The 19,445-nt window shown below is 45.5% G+C and overlaps 1 protein-coding gene across 2 annotated transcripts in view; it reads right to left on the reverse strand.

The window, feature by feature from the left end:
• LOC143768143 (uncharacterized) overlaps positions 1–11,224 on the reverse strand; it is a 62,152-nt gene extending 50,928 nt beyond the window's left edge. For both annotated transcript variants that reach the window (XM_077257141.1, XM_077257699.1), the window contains exon 1: positions 10,912–11,224. In XM_077257141.1, the coding sequence (XP_077113256.1) occupies positions 10,912–10,918 (7 nt within the window). In that variant the 5' untranslated portion in view covers positions 10,919–11,224. The remainder of the gene's footprint in view (positions 1–10,911) is intronic.
• Positions 11,225–19,445: the final 8,221 nt, after the last annotated feature.

Here is a 19,445-nt window from a genome sequence, read left to right on the forward strand (position 1 = left end):
GTAGTCTGCTCTCGTATTCTCGACTCCCCTTATGTGGAGAGCAGAGAGGGATAGCAGGTGGCACTCTGCTAGTTGTAGGAGGACAGATGCTGACTTCATTAGGGAAGGGTCCCCCCTTGGTGGTTGATATATGCCACCACTGCGCGATTGTCTGACATGACTCTGGTATGGTGACCTTGAAGGATGGGAAGGAAGTGTGTCACAGCTCTTTCTACGGCCCATAATTCTCTTAAATTTGATGCCTGCTGTGATTCTAGATGGGACCAGGATCCCTGAATTGAGAGAGTTCCTAAATGCGCCCCCCATCCTGTACCGCTTGCGTCTGTGGTGATGACCTGTTCTACCGGAGTTACCCACTGGACCCCCAATGTCAAATGATCTCTTATGGCCCACCATTTTAGGGAATCTGTTACCTCCAATGAAATACACAGCTTGCCCTCTAAACGCCCTTTTAAACCATCTTTGCGCAGATAGGACCTCCCACTGCAATAGTCTTAGATGGAACTGAGCCCATCTTACTGCGGGTATACAGGACGTCAGAGCCCAGCAAGGACATTGCCTTCCTCAAGGTCATTACAGGGTGTTGAATTGCTGTTTCCACAAGATTTTGAATTTTGACCAGCTTGTTTTCTGGTAGGAGACAAAGCTGACACCTGGAGTCCAGAACCAGGCCTAGAAAGGACTGAATCGGCTCCGGCGTCAACCTTGATTTGGCGAGATTTATTTTCCACCCCAACAATTCTAGTGTCGCCATAACCTCTTTTATTTGCGACAGGCAGTGTGCCGCTGACTTCCCTATTATCAGGAAGTCGTCTAGATACGGAACTATTACCACGTTCCGAGAGCAGAGGAAGGACATGACCTCTGACATTAGCTTGGTAAAAATTCTTGGCGCTATTGACAGGCCGAATGGGAGGGCAGCGTACTGATAGTGCCTGAGACAACCTTGGACATAAACTGCTACCCTTAGGAATTTTTGAAAGTCTCGATGAATTGGGACGTGATAATAGGCGTCCTTTAAAATCGATAGCTGCCATGAAGCACTGTGGGAACAAGAGTTTTATCGCTGTATTCAGACTCCATTTTGAAGGAACAGTTTACTACCGATTGGTTGAGATTTTTTAAATTGATGACAGTTCTTAGTGACCAGTCTGGTTTTTTTATCAAAAAAAAGAGGGGAATAAAAACCTTTTCCCTGTTCTTCCCCCGGGACTTCTACCAGAACGTGTTTTGATACCAGCTCCAATACCTCTGTTTCCAAGGCTAGCTGCTCTTCCGGTCTGTCGCGGTGGATAAACTATCTATTTTTAGGCCGTCTTTGACCACCTTCAGAGCCCAATGAGTGGGGGAGATGTTTACCCAGGCTGGGAAAAAAGATGAAAGCCTCCCCCCTACTGGCCTGGCGTCATTGGGAGGGCTTTTTAGTTGACGTTGAGGGACCTTTAAACATATATCCAGATCCCCTTCTGTCTTTGGAGTCCCAACTCCTTCTATCTCCCGGGTGGCGGCCCCTACTAAATTTGCCCCTCCGAAAATAAGGCCTTCTAAAGTCCACTGGAAAGCGAGGAAAACCTTTTTTCCTGTCACCGGCTTTCTCCAGAATGTCCTCCAACTTTTTACCGAAGAGGAAATGGCCATCACATGGTATAGAACAGAGTCTATTCTTTGAGGGCAAGTCTCCCGGGCACCCCTTCAACCAGAGAGCACGTCTAGCCGCATTGGACAAACTTGCAGCTCTAGCTGCCAGCCTTACGGAGTCTGCTGACGAATCCGCTATAAAGGCAGCCGCTCCCTTAGCCATAGTTACATTGGATAAAATTTCGTCCCTTGAAGCTTTAGATTTCAACTGCTCCTCTATTTGCTGCAACCATACAATAAGGGAACGTGAGACACAGGTTCCTGCAATTGCCGGTTTTAGAGCGCCTGCGGTTGCTTCCCAGGTGTGTCTTAGGAATCCGTCCGCTTTTTTATCTAAGGGGTCCCTTAATACACCAGAGTCTAAGGGAAGGGATAGCTTTTTAGAAGATTTAGCTACTGCGCCATCAATTTTAGGCACTTTATCCCAAGTCCCTGAATCCTTCTCCTCAAAGGGGTAACGTCTTTTAGAAGCCGAGGGTAGATTACCCGATTTCTCCGGCTTTTTCCATTCTTCCTCTATAAGGGCCTTTACTTTGGAGTTAACAGGAAAGGTACGTTTTTTTTTCCTCCAACCCCCCGAACATAATGTCCTCCAGGGATTTGGCTGTTTTCTCATCCTTTAGGCCCATTGAAGCTCTAACGGCTTTAACCAGCTTGTCCATGTTCTCGGTAAGAAAGCATGGACGGCCCCCCAACATCACTATCTGAAGAGGAGCCAGAGGACCTAGAGGAGGAGGAGCAGGGAGACAATGGTTCCTCCTGACATTCCTCATCAGACTGAGAAACCTCGGATACAGAAACTGGTTCTGGGTCTCTACTACCCTTTTTCTTAAGGGCTGCTTTAACAGAGCCTTCTACTTCTGCTCTAATTATTGCCCTAAGACTAGAGGCAAAGTCAGGGGTTTCTTCCTGGATGGTCTTTTGGATACAATCTATACAAAGACTTTTCTGCCACTGGACTGCCAACGGAGCTCTACAGAGGGCACATTCCTTATTCTTTGTCTTGGAGCTAGCCTTCCTCGGCACCTGCCAAGTAAACAGAAAATGTAGCCCATTACCACCAGGGTGACATTCACGTAGATCACTCACCACCCGCTGACCACAAACAATACCGGATTCCGAGGCGGACTAGGAGCACGGGGAATGTTCCTCCTGGAGGTAGAAGAATCCTGAGACGACTGACCAGGACGATTGCCACTCCTTCCACTCAAGCGGCTATCCTTTTTAGTACGCTGGTGGGCAGATGTATCACCTGAAAGGGGCTCTTGCTGCTGCTGCTGTAAAGGCTGCTGGTGCTGAAGCTCCATACGATCCTCCATCACTGGAATAGCTGCATGGAAATGAGCGTCGTTTCGCGTTGTTTTACCCTTAATAAAGGGTCCCCTCCGTGCTCTCCACCTCTTCCGGTGACCATTTAGCTCTTTTTCTCCCCCTGAACACCGCCGGGAAGCCCACAGCGTTACCGGCGTTCTTTTCCATGGGCGCCGCCATCTTGGATCCGGCACGCCGGTCTGACGTCACGCGGACATGCCCACTCCCAGCGTACCTTGCGCGCAACGTCAGCCGCGCGCCCGGAAGTCGCCCAGCTGAGGGGGAGAGAGCGGCGTGGTGGACAGAGACCAGCCCCAGGAGTCCGGACTGTGCCGGACCGACGCCCGCACGTGCGCAAGAGCCCCAAGGGATCTGCGAACGGCGCTACCGCTCCTGAAGGCCGACATACAGGCGCCCTGCCTGCGCTTCCAGTGCCGGGACAGGAGCGGGTAAGTGGATCTTCTATAAAAAAAAAACGCCATCTTTCAGCACAAGGGTTCCCATCAGGACAGGAAACCCAACTGAAGCGAGGGAGAGGTACCGCCCTTTTATTTCAGTAGGTTTCCTGTCCTGACTGGGCGGATCCCTCTCTCAGGTGTGCTGTCATGGGAGACGGGAAAAAATAAATTGCAAGTAACCCAATTTACTTAATTGGTGCATAAAACTTGCAACATCAAAAACCTACTAAAAGCCCATTGTGGGAACATAAACCAGATAATGGGGTTAAACCATTTAGGTTAACCCCATTCACGAAATGCACAGCTCATGTTGTGTGTCTCCCTTTGAGGTGGGCTCCGATGCGGAGCCCACATCTTTCCCGGCACATGTCAGCTGACATGTGCTCCCAACAGCCGTGGGTGGCATAGTGATCCACCCACGACTGGTCACATGAAATAATGCTGTCAGTGTCTGACAGCTACATTTAATGTGATCACGCGGGAAGCCCGTCACTAATCCCGCCCATGTCACATGACTGCAGTTCACCAATGGGTTGGCATGACAACCCAGGGTCTGCAGCAGACCCCTGTAGTAGTCATTGCCGTAAGCATTTCTGCTACATAAAGAAGAGCTCCAGACCTGCTCTTTGTAGCACAAGCGATCGCTTTTAGCCTCTCATGGGGACTATTGAAGCAAATCTATATCTATATCTATATCCCGGCATTCAGAAAACACCCGATCAAGATAAAAAGAATTAATCTAATCCATAAATGGTGTGGGTATTTAAGTAAAGACGCCGGAATCAGGTTTTTTTTTGTTTGTGTTTTTTTTTTTTTTAATGGTGGCCACAACATTGGATTTAAATGCAATAATAGGCGATCAAAAGAACATATGTACACCAAAATGGTATTAAAAAAAAAAAAAAAAAAAAAAGTGTCAGCTCGGCACACAAGTAGTAAACAAACTTTGCATTTTTTCTCATCGCTTTAAAAAAAAAAAAAAAACCTACATGTTTGGTATCTACAAACTCATGATGACATGGATAAACATAACGGCAGGTCAGTTTTAGCATTTTCTGAATATGGTAAAAAAAAAGTTTTGGAGTTGCACTGTACTTTGAATTCCCCTTTGCACTTTGCAGATGTGTAGATAGGCGTTTAGTTCGTGGTGGGGGGCAAAACATCTGAAAGCACCCCTAAGGGTACTGTCACACATTGGCACTGATCGCTACGACGGTACGATCTGTGACGTTCCAGCGATATCCATACGATATCGCTGTGTCTGACACGCAGCAGCGATCAGGGACCCTGCTGAGAATCGTACGTCGTAGCAGATCGTTTGGAACTTTCTTTCGTCGCTGGATCTCCCGCTGTCATCGTAAAAGTAAAAAAAAAAAAAAAACACAGTACATACTCACATTCCGGTGTCCTTCAGGTCCCTTGCCGTCTGCATCCCGCTCTGACTGACTCCCGGCCGTAAGGCAATACAGAGCACAGCGGTGACGTCACCGCTGTGATCTGCTTTCACTTTACGGCGGCACTCAGTCAGTGCGGGAAGCAGACGGCAAGGGACCTGAAGGACACCGGAATGTGAGTATGTACGGTTTGTTTTTTTTTACTTTTACGCTGGTAACCACGGTAAACATCGGGTTACTAAGCGCGGCCCTGCGCTTAGTAACCCGATGTTTACCCTGGTTACCCGGGGCCTTCGGCATCGTTGGTCGCTGGAGAGAGGTCTGTGTGACAGCTCCCCAGCGACCACACAACGACTTTCCAACGATCACGGCCAGGTCGTATCGCTGGTCGTGATCGTTGGAAAGTTGCAGAGTGTGACAGTACAGGTAACCTTGATTACAAATATGGTAACACTGATCTTACCGCCATATGGTGACAGTGGTAGATACCAGCCCAGCAGAACATACAAGTGATTAGTGTACAGTTATATATAGTAACTTACAGGTACAGTTATTACATTTTTCTCATCTTTTCCGTCTGGCCCAGACTGACTAGGCAGCTTCTTCCAGCCAGGATTTGTCTACAGAGAAAAAAAAACAAACACCCACACACAACACATACATTTGACTTCAGTCTCCTTTTCCTACTGGTACCATAATACTAAACCACTGCTGTCGTGTCTCCAGTACTGCACCTGCTGTTAGGAGCACAGTTATCGTGCCTCACATAATAGTGCCCACCGCTTACATAGTAACAACGCCTCCTTTGTGCCCTCTAGACTGAAAAATTGCCCCATAGAAAATAAATGCTCTGTGCAATTGCCCCCCCCCCAAAAAAAAAAAAAAAAAAAGTTCACATTTTGTCCCTTTGACAGCCATAACACTGAGTGTTTCTATGACAATAATGCCTTTAAAGTACCGACGTAGTGGACATTATTAAATGCCAAGGACCTGTAGTGTGAATATAAGGGTATGTGCACACGTTGCGGATTTGGCTGCGGATTTGCAGCTGTTTTCCCCATGCAGTGTACAGTACCATGTAAACCTATGGAAAAGCAAATCTGCAGTGCCCTTGGTGCGGAAAATACCACAAGGAACAACTGTTGCATTTTCCGCAGCATGTCAATTCTTTGTGCTGATTCTGCACCGTTTTACACCTGCTCCTCAATAGGAATCCACAGGTGTAAAACCACAGGTGAAATAAGCACAAAAACCGCAGGAATTCTGCAGGTAAAACGCAGTGCGTTTTACCAGTGGATTCTGGAAAAAAAAAACCAAACAAAAAAAAAAAAAAAAACACGACAACGTGGGCACATAGCCAAAAAAAATGGCTATTTTGAGTCCATATTGAAATATACAGAATGCATTCAGACCATGAGGCCATGTGCACACGTTCAGTATAAAAAAAAACGCAAAAAAAAAAACACGCTTACATATGCCTCCCATTATTTTAAGTGTATTCCGCATTTCTAGTGCAAATGTTGCATTTTTTTCCGCAAAAAAAAAAAAAGCAACATGTTCATTAAATTTGCGGAATTGTGGGGATTCCGCACACCTAGGAGTCCATTGATCTGCTTACTTCCCGCACGGGGCTGTGCCCACGATGCGGGAAGTAAGCAGATTATATGCGGTTGGTACCCAGGGTGGAGGAGAGGAGACTCTCCTCCACGGACTGGGCACCATATAATTGGTAAAAAAAAAAAAGAATTAAAATAAAAAATAGCGATATACTCACCCTCGATGTCTTCCCGCTGCATGCTGCCGCTTCGGTTCCTATAGCTGCTGTGCGGTGAAGGACCTGCCGATGACGTCACTGTCTTGTGATTGGTCATGAGCGGTCATGTGACCGCTCACATGACCGCGACGTCATGGAAGGTCCTGCGCACACACAAGCTATAGGAAGAGGAACGGACGCCGCTGATGAGATGTCTGGGTGAGTATAACCATTTTTTGTATTTTTTTTATTATTTTTAAACATTCTTTTACTATAGATGCTGCATAAGCTGCATCTATAGTAAAAAGATGGTCACACTTGTCAAACACTATGTTTGACAAGTGTGACCAACCTGTCAGTCAGTTTTCCAAGTGATGCTACAGATCGCTTGGAAAACTTTAGCATTCTGCAAGCTAATTACGCTTGCAGAATGCTAAAAAAAACGCAAAAAAAAACGCAAAAAAAATGCGGATTTCTTACAGAAAATTTCCGGTTTTCTTCAGGAAATTTCTGCAAAAAATCCTGAACGTGTGCACATGGCCTTACAGAGCAGCATTTCTGGTCATATATTTACAGACAATGCTCATAGTGACAATCTTGAGAACTGTTTACTTATTGTCTGAAGACCTTTCAGTTAACAAGCAGTTCTAGGTTTGTTATTGTAAAACATGAAGGTTTATTTAACCTCTGTCTGTGGTGGAGTTATGTAACCCTTGTGGGTTTATTGCCCATTGATGATTCCATGTTATCTTGGTTTTATCCTATCTTGAAAGCTGGCCACTTGAAGGACAAGGTGAAACCTTAAGGTACCTTCACACGAAACGACTTTACAACGAGAACGACAACGATCCGTGACGTTGCAGCGTCCTGGATAGCGATATCGTTGTGTTTGACACGCAGCAGCGATCTGGATCCTGCTGTGATATCGCTGGTCGGAGCTAGAAGTCCAGAACTTTATTTGGTCGTCAGATCGGCGTGTATCGTCGTGTTTGACAGCAAAAGCAACGATGCCAGCAATGTTAAACATGGAGCTAACGACCTGTGAGAACGATAAGTGCGTCACCACTATGTCACAGGATCGCTCCTGCGTCGTTCTGGAGCTGCTGTGTTTGACATCTCTACAGCGATGTAAACAGCGACGCTGCAGCGAACAGATCGTTGTCGTTCTCGTTGTAGAGTCTTTTCGTGTGAAGGTACTCCTTAGGGTACCGTCACACAGTGAAATTTCCATCGCTGCGACGGCACGATTCGTGACGTCGCAGCGTCGTATGAATATCGCTCCAGCGTCGTAGACTGCGGTCACACTTTGCAATCACGGCGCTGGAGCGATGCCGAAGTCCCCGGGTAACCAGGGTAAACATCGGGTTACTAAGCGCAGGGCCACGCTTAGTAACCCGATGTTTACCCTGGTTACCAGCGTTAACGTAAAAAAAACAAACAGTACATACTCACATTCCGGTGTCTGTCCCCGGCGTTCTGCTTCTCTCCACTGTGTAAGCGCCATAGCCGGAAAGCAGAGCGGTGACGTCACCGCGTCACCGCTGTGCTCGCTTTCCGGCCGGCAGGCGCTCACACAGTGCAGAGAAGCTGAGACGCCGGAGGACTGACACTGGAATGTAAGTATGTACTGTTTGTTTTTTTACGTTTACGCTTGTAACCAGGGTAAACATCGGGTTACTAAGCGCGGCCCTGCGCTTAGTTACCCGATGTTTACCCTGGTTACAAGCGAACACATCACTGGATCGCTGTCACACACAACGATCCAGCGATGTCAGCGGGTGATCAAGCGACGAAAGAAAGTTCCAAACGATGTACTACAACGTACGATTCTCAGCAGGGTCCCTGATCGCTGCTGCGTGTCAGACACTGCGATATCGTAACGATATCGCTAGAACGTCACGAATCGTACCGTCGTAGCGATGGAAATTTCACTGTGTGACGGTACCCTAACACATAGTGCAAATCACTATACGAGACCAGAGAAACATAACCAAGATAGAAGTATAAACTGGTGTACCTGTACTTATATGTATACAGTGTTATACCTGCATAAGTGAGGACACCCGTGCAGTGATGTGATTTTGCCAGGAGTTCTGTCTTGGTGCATACTTCTCTGATTTTCCCGACGGATGATTTTTAAAAGCCCCTTGGTGACATAATCATTAAGTACACATACTCACATATGTATTTAATCTTTATATGTACTTAACGTTTGTATCTTAAAATATTCAAAAGTGTATGCAGTCATACTATTCCTTTAATTTTGTACCGAGTTCGCATCTCGGCTTCAGGAAAATGGCCGCCGCGATCTCCATCTGCGCATGTGCGGCATCCTGCGGCCATTTTCCTGAAGCCGCGGCCAGCAGAGCGCCGCTTCTGCGCACGCGCGGCCAAAGGAAGATGGCCACGCCCACCGATCACCAATGAAATAGTGCACATCGCGATCTTTTCACTCCCCTGTGACGTGGATTTGGGACCTTGGGCATGCGCACACCACTACGCCACCAACGGAAAACTAAGCAAGATCTGGGGGAAGACACCACGCCCTTTTGACCAGACCAGCCTGAATGACATGCGAAAACGGCTACTTTGGTAACGTATTTCGGCAGCATAGGTGGGGAATCGGGGTCCACAAAATACACTATTGTCCAGCACAGCTCAGGCCCTATTTAACAGTATTTTTATCTCATACGGAAAAAACGGGGTGACAGGTGCCCTTTAAAGCCGTATCTGAACTTTAGTGTTAAAAACTTGGCAATGCAGTCACCCAATGTACAGAATCTCAGTACACAGTATGGTGGGCCCATAGCTTCTTTATACAGAGTAGGACATCTACACAGCTCCCCTATACACAGTATTGTGGGCCCACAGCTCCTCTATACATAGCATGATGTGCTCACTGCTCCCCCAGAACACAGCATAAGGACTTACACACAAGCCCTCACTGTACAATAGCCCCCACATCATCTTCAATGCTATATAATGCCTCCTGCATTAGCCCCCAAAACTTAAAGATGGACCCCGCATGAGGATAGATAGATAGATTTTTTTTTTTTTTTTTTTTTTATTTATTTAAAAAAAAAAAAAAAAAACAACACTCACCTAATCTAAGATTCTGACGGGTTCACATGGCCCAGGCAGACTATCTCTCGTGCGCCAGCAGGTAGAGGGAGAACACACCTGCTCTACCATGGGCTTAACTGTATCAGTGGGCTGCGCACTCCGATACAGTCAAGAGTAGCGTAACTCTGGGTGGGCCCCTATTTGTGGGCGGCCACACGCAATACCTTCCCAGTAGCTACTGATGCTGTGTTGATTGTCACCCATTCATTCTCACCTCATCTATTCCTTCAGATGATGATCAGCTGTACTCATTTAAAAATTTTACACCCTCCAATATTGTAAGATTTTTAAGGTTGGGGCAATAAAGTTAATTTAGTAAAAGAGTATTATACAGAAAAAAAAAGGTATTAAATTGTTAGGGCAGGTTCACATGAGCATATTTATATATAAATAAGTCAAAGGGCAGGTTCACATGAGCATATTTATATATAAATAAGTCAAAGTTTTCATCCAGAAAAGTAGTATGATTTTCTCACTCACCATCCATGTGTAATTATATATATATATATATATATATATATATATATATATATATATATATATATATATATATATATATATATATATTTATTACACAAGCTATCATTTACAATTTGCTATGTTACAAAATTGCAATGGAACAAAAAAAAAAATAATTTTTATGCACCCATAGACTTGAATGGGGGGGTAGTCTCATCCGATTTATGAGGGTATGCTGTGATTTTTTTTTTTTTGCCATAGTCAGTGAAAAACTTCATCTGCACTGCCACACAGTAATATTGGTCTAAGTGTTGTACATTTTTTCCCACTCAGCACTTCAACCAAAAATATGGTCATGTGAACGAGTCTTTTGGGGGTAAAATGAGGTTTGAATGGAGATATTGGAAACCGGTATTATCAATAAACAATACTAAGATTCCCTGCAATAAAATAAATTACAGCAATTTAAAAAGTTACATGCACACATTACGTATTTGCAGCAGACATTTCTGCACCAAAAAGCACGTCTCTTGGCAGGAAAAACACTGCATAAAATATGAATCTTTGATAAAGTTTTTTCCCCCCCTTCATCTGAGTGAGTGATAGACACTGAAAGAATAAAATAGGTAGCATGAGATTTCAGAAATCTCATTCACTTTGCTGGTACAGTAAAATATTTTGAGAAAAAAAAAATGTGAGGATGAAATCACAGCAAAAACATTGTGTGAACAAGTCCTAATTCTAAACCTGTAGTCAATTGTATGATGATACTTACCAAACATTGTCCACTCAAGTAAGTTTCCACTGGTTAAGTTGCCTCCTGAGCGGTGCTGGGGACTTGTTTAGACCTCAGTTGCCTACAGCTGTATGGTTCTCTCCTGCTTGTAGACAGCCAGTCTCACCTCTGTAATGGAGACTGAGCTTTCCTTCCTACAGACTGAATTAGCAGATTATGGCATCCTTTATCACAGTCTATTGGGAAGGTGGAGACCTATTGTTCACAATCCTATTTCACATCTGTCAGAGCCAGTCCTGTGACAGCAGAGAAAATCAAGTTCCACCACTCAGTGCTTCATAGCAGTCATAGTAGTCACTTCATAGTAGTCATTCATTTATATACACCTTCCCACCTGCTCCTTTCCCTCTATCTCCACCCCCCTTCTTTGATTGACAGCTCTGGCGTCACAGAACAAGAGAAAGGCAGAGACAGCTACTTTCACACATCAGGTTTTCGCTGTCAGGCTCAATCCGACTAAATTTAAAAAAAAAACGGATCCTGCAAATGTTGCCGCGGGATCTGTTTTTTTCCCTATAGACTTGTATTAGTGCCGGATGACATTGCGTTTTGTCCGGTTTTCACCGGATCCGGCAAATCTGCCGTTTCCTTTTTCTGAAAAAAACTTCCATAGCAACGTTTTTTGTCTCTAGCGAAAAAGCCTGTTCGTTAGAATGGAAGCCTATGGGAGCTGGAAGGTGCCGGATCCAGAAAATGACAGATTCCGGCGCCGAATTCTGTTTTTTTAAGCTAAGCATGCTCCAATTTTTTTTTATCCAATTATCTGGATATGCTAGTCGGATTCGTCAAAAAAACGGATCTGTCGCATCAGTTTTTCACAATCTGCGCCGGATCCGTTTTTTTCCGAATTGTGCCTGATGCAAAAAACCTGATGTATGAAAGTAGCCATAGATGGAAAACAAGCAGGTGGCAATGTTTGGCTCCACCATGAAGCACCTGTATTTGGTTTGCACATTCATTCTGTGCATCCCTTTAAAAGATTTAGATGTAGGAAGCAATGCAACCTATTAGGCCAGGGTCACACTTGCGAGTGCAATGCGAGAAACTCGCGCCTCAATACCAGGCACTGCCACCGGCACTTGGGAACGGAGTGTGTGGGCTGCATGTATTTCTATGCAGCTGAACGCTCCGGTCCCAAGTGTCGGTGGCAGTGCTGGACATTGATGTGAGAGACTCTCGCGAGTTTCTCGCATTACACTCGCAAGTGTGACCCCGGCCTTAAAGAGGTTGTTCAGTTTGCTATGAACATCTGCATTTTGTGACAAAAAAACTTCTGAATTCTCACATCACACACAGTGTGCTTTGTCAGGAATCTACGGTGTTGGCGGCAAAACTGGTCAGTCATGTGACTGCAAGTATGCAATATGCATACTACCGGCCACATTCCCACAAGATGAGCACTGCATCGCACACTTGCATTGAGCGTTTTATTCGTGTCGTATCGTGCTGCCAGTGGGTCCTTGTAAATGAACCCTATATGGAATGTGTCACCATTAGAGATGAGTAAACGTGTTCGGAAAACTTTCGCCACTCTCAAATTCGGAACGAACGTAACTGAGTTGGATTCGTGTTCGGATTCCCGAGTATTTTCCTTCAAAGTTGCAACATTTGGGCACGGTTCAGAAAATGATCGCATTTCAACTAATGCTTTTTTTTAGGACTTTGGCTAGTGTAGTGGTGCTGTATGATTAACCAGGGGGATGTGTTTTATGAGGGCAGGAGGTGTGTATAGGTCAGAGGAGCAGTGGAGTGTAATTTTATTTTTTTATTAATTAACTGGGAGCATATTCTGGCAGCCAATCAGGGTGCAGAAGCAATCCACAACGTCCAGACACAAGGGCTTCTGTCATTGGTTGCCGACGTCACATGTCCCTCTCCATATTAAAATAGGACATGTTGTTTTGCTGGCACAATTTTTTAAGTGCAACAGCACAGAGAGGCAGCTCCTGCACGTGCTGAAAGTTGTCATATAGTTACAGGTCCTTCTCAAAAAATTAGCATATAGTGTTAAATTTCATTATTTACCATAATGTAATGATTACAATTAAACTTTCATATATTATAGATTCATTATCCACCAACTGAAATTTGTCAGGTCTTTTATTGTTTTAATACTGATGATTTTGGCCTACAACTCCTGATAACCCAAAAAACCTGTCTCAATAAATTAGCATATCAAGAAAAGGTTCTCTAAACGACCTATTACCCTAATCTTCTGAAACAACTAATTAACTCTAAACACATGCAAAAGATACCTGAGGCTTTTAAAAACTCCCTGCCTGGTTCATTACTCAAAACCCCCATCATGGGTAAGACTAGCGACCTGACAGATGTCAAGAAGGCCATCATTGACACCCTCAAGCAAGAGGGTAAGACCCAGAAAGAAATTTCTCAACAAATAGGCTGTTCCCAAGGCACCTCAATGGTAAGTCTGTTGGAAGGAAACAATGTGGCAGAAAACGCTGTACAACGAGAAGAGGTGACCGGACCCTGAGGAAGATTGTGGAGAAGGACCGATTCCAGACCTTGGGGAACCTGAGGAAGCAGTGGACTGAGTCTGGTGTGGAAACATCCAGAGCCACCGTGCACAGGCGTGTGCAGGAAATGGGCTACAGGTGCCGCATTCCCCAGGTAAAGCCACTTTTGAACCATAAACAGCGGCAGAAGCGCCTGACCTGGGCTACAGAGAAGCAGCACTGGACTGTTGCTAAGTGGTCCCAAGTACTTTTTTCTGATGAAAGCAAATTTTGCATGTCATTCGGAAATCAAGGTGCCAGAGTCTGGAGGAAGACTGGGGAGAAGGAAATGCCAAAATGCCTGAAGTCCAGTGTCAAGTACCCACAGTCAGTGATGGTGTGGGGTGCCATGTCAGCTGCTGGTGTTGGTCCACTGTGTTTCATCAAGGGCAGGGTCAATGCAGCTAGCTATCAGGAGATTTTGGAGCACTTCATGCTTCCATCGGCTGAAATGCTTTATGGAGATGAAGATTTCATTTTTCAGCACGACCTGGCACCTGCTCACAGTGCCAAAACCACTGGTAAATGGTTTACTGACCATGGTATTACTGTGCTCAATTGGCCTGCCAACTCTCCTGACCTGAACCCCATAGAGAATCTGTGGGATATTGTGAAGAGAAAGTTGAGAGACGCAAGACCCAACACTCTGGATGAGCTTAAGGCCGCTATTGAAGCATCCTGGGCCTCCATAACATCTCAGCAGTGTCACAGGCTGATTGCCTCCATGCCACGCCGCATTTAAGCAGTCATTTCTGCCAAAGGATTCCCGACCAAGTATTGAGTGCATAACTGAACATTATTATTTGATGGTTTTTTTGTTTGTTATTAAAAAACACTTTTATTTGATTGGACGGTTGAAATATGCTAATTTATTGAGACAGGTTTTTTGGGTTATCAGGAGTTGTAGGCCAAAATCATCAGTATTAAAACAATAAAAGACCTGACAAATTTCAGTTGGTGGATAATGAATCTATAATATATGAAAGTTTAATTGTAATCATTACATTATGGTAAATAATGAAATTTAACACTATATGCTAATTTTTTGAGAAGGACCTGTAGATAGGGTCCTGTCCTGTGTGAAATTTGCCTTCCAGCAACTAACTAGTTTGTGCTAATAGTGTTGTGCAGGCAGGAGTCTACATTTCATCAAAAACCAAAACAATGTTATAGGGTCTTAACAGGAAGAAAACAAAAGCGGAAAAGAAACCCCTTAAAAATAACTTTTATTGGTATTTATATAAAACTACCAATAAAAAGGAGCAATGAAAAGGAGTAATAGAGGGTCTGATATGGATTATCCAAGAGGGAATGTACACTGGGATACAAACACAAAGATAGCACGTAGGGTTTGGCGCTAGTTAGTAACACAAAAGGAAGCATCTAGGGAAGATAGATTGTGCGTTACCCTATATATGCCTTCTTAACAGCATATATGGCGAAATGGCGCCCCCACTACACGACAGCTAACCCTCCCTGACCCTCAGAAAGGATTCCTTTCTCAGGGTCACCAACAACACCTGCATAAAGTGCTTAAAGGGACACTGTCACCTGAATTTGGAGGGAACAATCTTTAGCCATAGGGGCGGGGTTTTCGGGTGTTTGATGCACCCTTTCCTAACCTGCCGGCTGCATGCTGGCTGCAATATTGGATTGAAGTTCATTCTCTGTCCTCCGGAGTACATGCCTGCACAAGGCAATCTTGCCTTGTGCAGGCATGTACTCCGGAGGACAGAGAATGAACTTCAATCCAATATTGCAGCCAGCATGCAGCCGGCGGGTAAGGAAAGGGTGCATCAAACACCCGAAAACCCCGCCCCTATGGCTAAAGATTGTTCCCTCCAAATTCAGGTGACAGTGTCCCTTTAAAGTGCATATTAGGCCGGTTTCACACGTCAGTGGCTCCGGTACGTGAGGTGACAGTTTCCTCACGTACCGGAGACACTGACACACGTAGACCCATAAAAATCAATGCATCTGTGCAGATGTCATTGATTTTTTGCGGACCGTGTCTCCGTGTGCCAAACACGGAGACATGTCAGTGTTCGTGGGAGTGCACGTATTACACGGACCCATTAAAGTCAATGGGTCCGTGTAAAACACGGACCACACACGGACCTTCTCCGTTTGCAGTCCGTGTGGCGTGCAGGAGACAGCACTACAGTAAGCGCTGTCCCCCCCACTGGTGCTGAATCCGCGATTCATATGTTCCCTGCAGCAGCGTTTGCTGCAGAGAAAATATGAATAATAGTGTTTAAAATAAAGATCTATGTGTCCGCCGCCCTCCCACCCCCTGTGCGCCCCCCCCCCCCCGCTGTTCTGAAAATACTCACCCGCCTCCCTCGCAGTGTTCTGTGCTGGCCGCCCCTTCTACTGTATGCGGTCACGTGGGGCCGACGATTAGAGTCAGGAATATGTGGCTCCACCTCCCATAGGGGTGGAGCCGCCTAATCATGACTGTAAATGAGCGGCCCCATGTGACCGCATACAGGAGAAGATGGGGCCAGACCAGGAAGGAGCGACAGCCAACGAGGGAGTGGGTGAGTATTTTCAGAACAGCGGGGGGGGCACACAGGGGGTGGGAGGGCGGCGGACACATAGATCTGTATTTTAAACACTATTATTCATATCTTCTATGCAGCAAACGCTGCTGCAGGGAACATATGAATCGCGGCTTCAGCACGATGCAGGGTACCACACGCGTGGGTACCACACGCTCCGTGTGGTACCCACTCGGCACACGGGCGGCAAACGTGTGCCGCACGTATGGTCGCGTGAGCTCACGGGCACACGGACACGGATAACTCCGGTACCGATTTTTTCCGGTACCGGAATTATCTGGACGTGTGGGACAGCCCTTATAGACATATGATTCTATGTTCCTAGTCTGCAATGAGCTGTGCAGGGATATGGCTCAATGTTTCTAGAGGAAGATAAACTCTCATAGAGATATGTTTCATACACTTTACATAAAGTGATAACTATCTCAATATGATGCATGATCCTAGAATCTATAATAAGCATAGGAGCATACGTAAAAACATGCCCATAATACAGGGTTACACTTATCTCAAGGGGACAGGTCCCTGATCACGACGTGTTTCCCCCCTATTAACAGTCAAATGGGGTTCATCAGAGGAAATGGTTGCAGTTAGCAACGAGCAGCATATGACGGTGGAACACTGCGTTCACGTAAGTTTAGCCCTGTATTATTGGCATGTTTTTACATATGCACCTATGCTTAATATAGATCCACTGTGCTTTTAGGATCATGCATACACATACTATGCCATTTATGGTGTTTTTTGCATGACCATACCACCTTTAACCCATTCATGACAGGAGGTATTTTTGTTTTTGCATTTTCGTTTTTTGCTCCCCTTCTTCCCAGAGCCATAACTTTTTTATTTTTCACTCAATGTGGACATGTGAGGGCTTGTTTTTTGCAGGTCGAGTTGTACTTTCGAGTGACACCATTGGTTTTAGCACATTATGTACTGGAAAACAGGAAAAAAATTCCAAGTGCTGTGAAATTGCAAAAAAAGTGCAATTCCACAATTGTTTTTTGTTATGCTTTTTTACTATATTCACTAAATGCTAAAACTGACCTGCCTTTATGATTCTCCAGATCATTACGAGTTTATAGACACCACACTTGTTTAGGTTCTTTTTTAGTTATGTGGTGAAAAAAATTCCAAAGTTTGTTAAAAAATAAATAAATTGCGCCATTTTCCGATACCCGTAGTGTCTCCATTTTTTGTGATCTCAGGTTGGGTGACAGCTTATTTTTTTGCGTGCCGAGCTGGTGTTTTTAATTATACCATTTTGGTGCAGATACAATCTTTTGACAAAAAAAAATTAAATTCTGGCATTTTGACTTTTTTCCTCGTTATGCTGTTTAGCAATTGTTATAATTCTTTTTTTATATTGATAGAGCAGGCAATTCCGAATGTTGTGATACCAAATATGTGTATGTTTGTTTTTTATTGCTTTATTTTGAATGGGGCAACAGGGGATGATTTGAACTTTTATTTATTTTTATTTATTTTTTATTTATCAATAGAAGCTGCCATAACCCGATCAGCTCTGCTACATACAGGCGATGATCAGATCACCTGTATGTAGCAGAACTGCTCACTTGCTATGAGCACCGACCACCGGGCAGCACTCACAGCAATCCGGCAGTGACAACCATAGAGGTCTACAGGAGACCTCTGGTTATCATGCCAACCCATCAGTGACCCACGATGATGTGACGGAGGTCCACGATGAGGCGGATTTCCAGCTTGCTTGCCGGAAGCACGTATTAAATGCTGCTGTAAGAGTTTGACAGCAGCATTTCAAGGGTTAATAGTCGTGGGTGGATTCCACCCGCAACTGTTAGAGGCACATGTCAGCTGTTCAAAAAAGCTGACGTGCCGGAAAACATGTTGGCTTAGGGTACTGTCACACAGTGCAATTACGATCGCTACGACGGTACGATTCGTGACGTTCTAGCGATATCGTTACGATGTCGCAGTGTCTGACACGCAGCAGCGATCAGGGACCCTGCTGAGAATCGTACGTCGTAGCAGATCGTTTGGAACTTTCTTTCGTCGCTGGATCTCCCGCTGTCATCGCTGGATCGTTGTGTGTGACAGCGATCCAGCGATGCGTTCGCTGGTAACCAGGGTAAACATCGGGTTACTAAGCGCAGGGCCGCGCTTGGTAACCCGATGTTTACCCTGGTTACCAGCGTAAAAGTAAAAAAAAAAAACCGTACATACTCACCATGTGATGTCCGTCAGGTCCCTTGCAGTCTGCTTCCCGCTCTGACTGTGAGCGCCGGCCGGAAAGTGAGAGCAGATCACAGCGGTGACGTCACCGCTGCGCTCTGCTCTCACTGTACGGCTGCACTCAGTCAGAGCAGGAAGCAGACTGCAAGGGACCTGACGGACATCAGATGGTGAGTATGTACGGTTTGTTTTTTTTTACTTTTACGCTGGTAACCATGGTAAACATCGGGTTACTAAGCGCGGCCCTGCGCTTAGTAACCCGATGTTTACCGTGGTTACCAGCGAACCTCGGCATCGCTCCAGCGCCGTGATTGCAAAGTGTGACCGCAGTCTACGACGCTGGAGCGATACTCATACGACGCTGCGACGTCACGGATCGTGCCGTCGTAGCGACGAATATTGCACGGTGTGACAGTACCCTTAATGCTGGAGCAAACATCAAAACGAGGATATCTAAAGGCTGAGTCACACATAACGATATCGTTAACGATATCGTTGCAACATCATGCTTTTGGTGACGTAGCAACGATCCCGCTAACGATTATTGTTATGTGTGACAGCGACCAACGATCAGGCCCCTGCTGGCAGATTGTTGGTCGATGGGAATGACCAGGACCTTTTTTTGGTCGCTGATCACCCGCTGTCATCGCTGGATCGGCGTGTGTGACGCCGATCCAGCGATGTGTTCACTTGTAACCAGGGTAAATATCGGGTTACTAAGCGCAGGGCCGCGCTTAGTAACCCGATATTTACCCTGGTTACCATTGTAAAAGTAAAAAAAACCAAACCGTACATACTCACATTCTGATGTCTGTCACGTCCCCCGGCGTCCACTGACTGTGTCAGCCGGCGCTGACACATTCAGTGCAGGGAAGCCGCCGGCGGGGGACGTGACAGACATCAGAATGTGAGTATGTAGTGTTTTTTTTTTAAACTTTTACAGTGGTAACCAGGGTAAATATCAGGTTACTAAGCGCGGCCCTGCACTTAGTAACCCGATGTTTACCCTGGTTACCCGGGTGCTGCAGGGGGACTTCGGCATCGTTGAAGACAGTTTCAATGATGCCGAAGTCGTTCCCCTGATCGTTGGTCCCTGGAGAGAGCTGTCTGTGTGACAGCTCCCCAGCGACCACACAATGACTTATCAACGATCACGGCCAGGTCGTATCGCTGGTCGTGATCGTTGGTAAGTCGTTTAGTGTAACGGTACCTTAACAGTAGT

This window comes from Ranitomeya variabilis, chromosome 1 (assembly GCF_051348905.1).
Source record: "Ranitomeya variabilis isolate aRanVar5 chromosome 1, aRanVar5.hap1, whole genome shotgun sequence".
Classification (NCBI taxonomy): Eukaryota; Metazoa; Chordata; class Amphibia; order Anura; family Dendrobatidae; genus Ranitomeya; species Ranitomeya variabilis.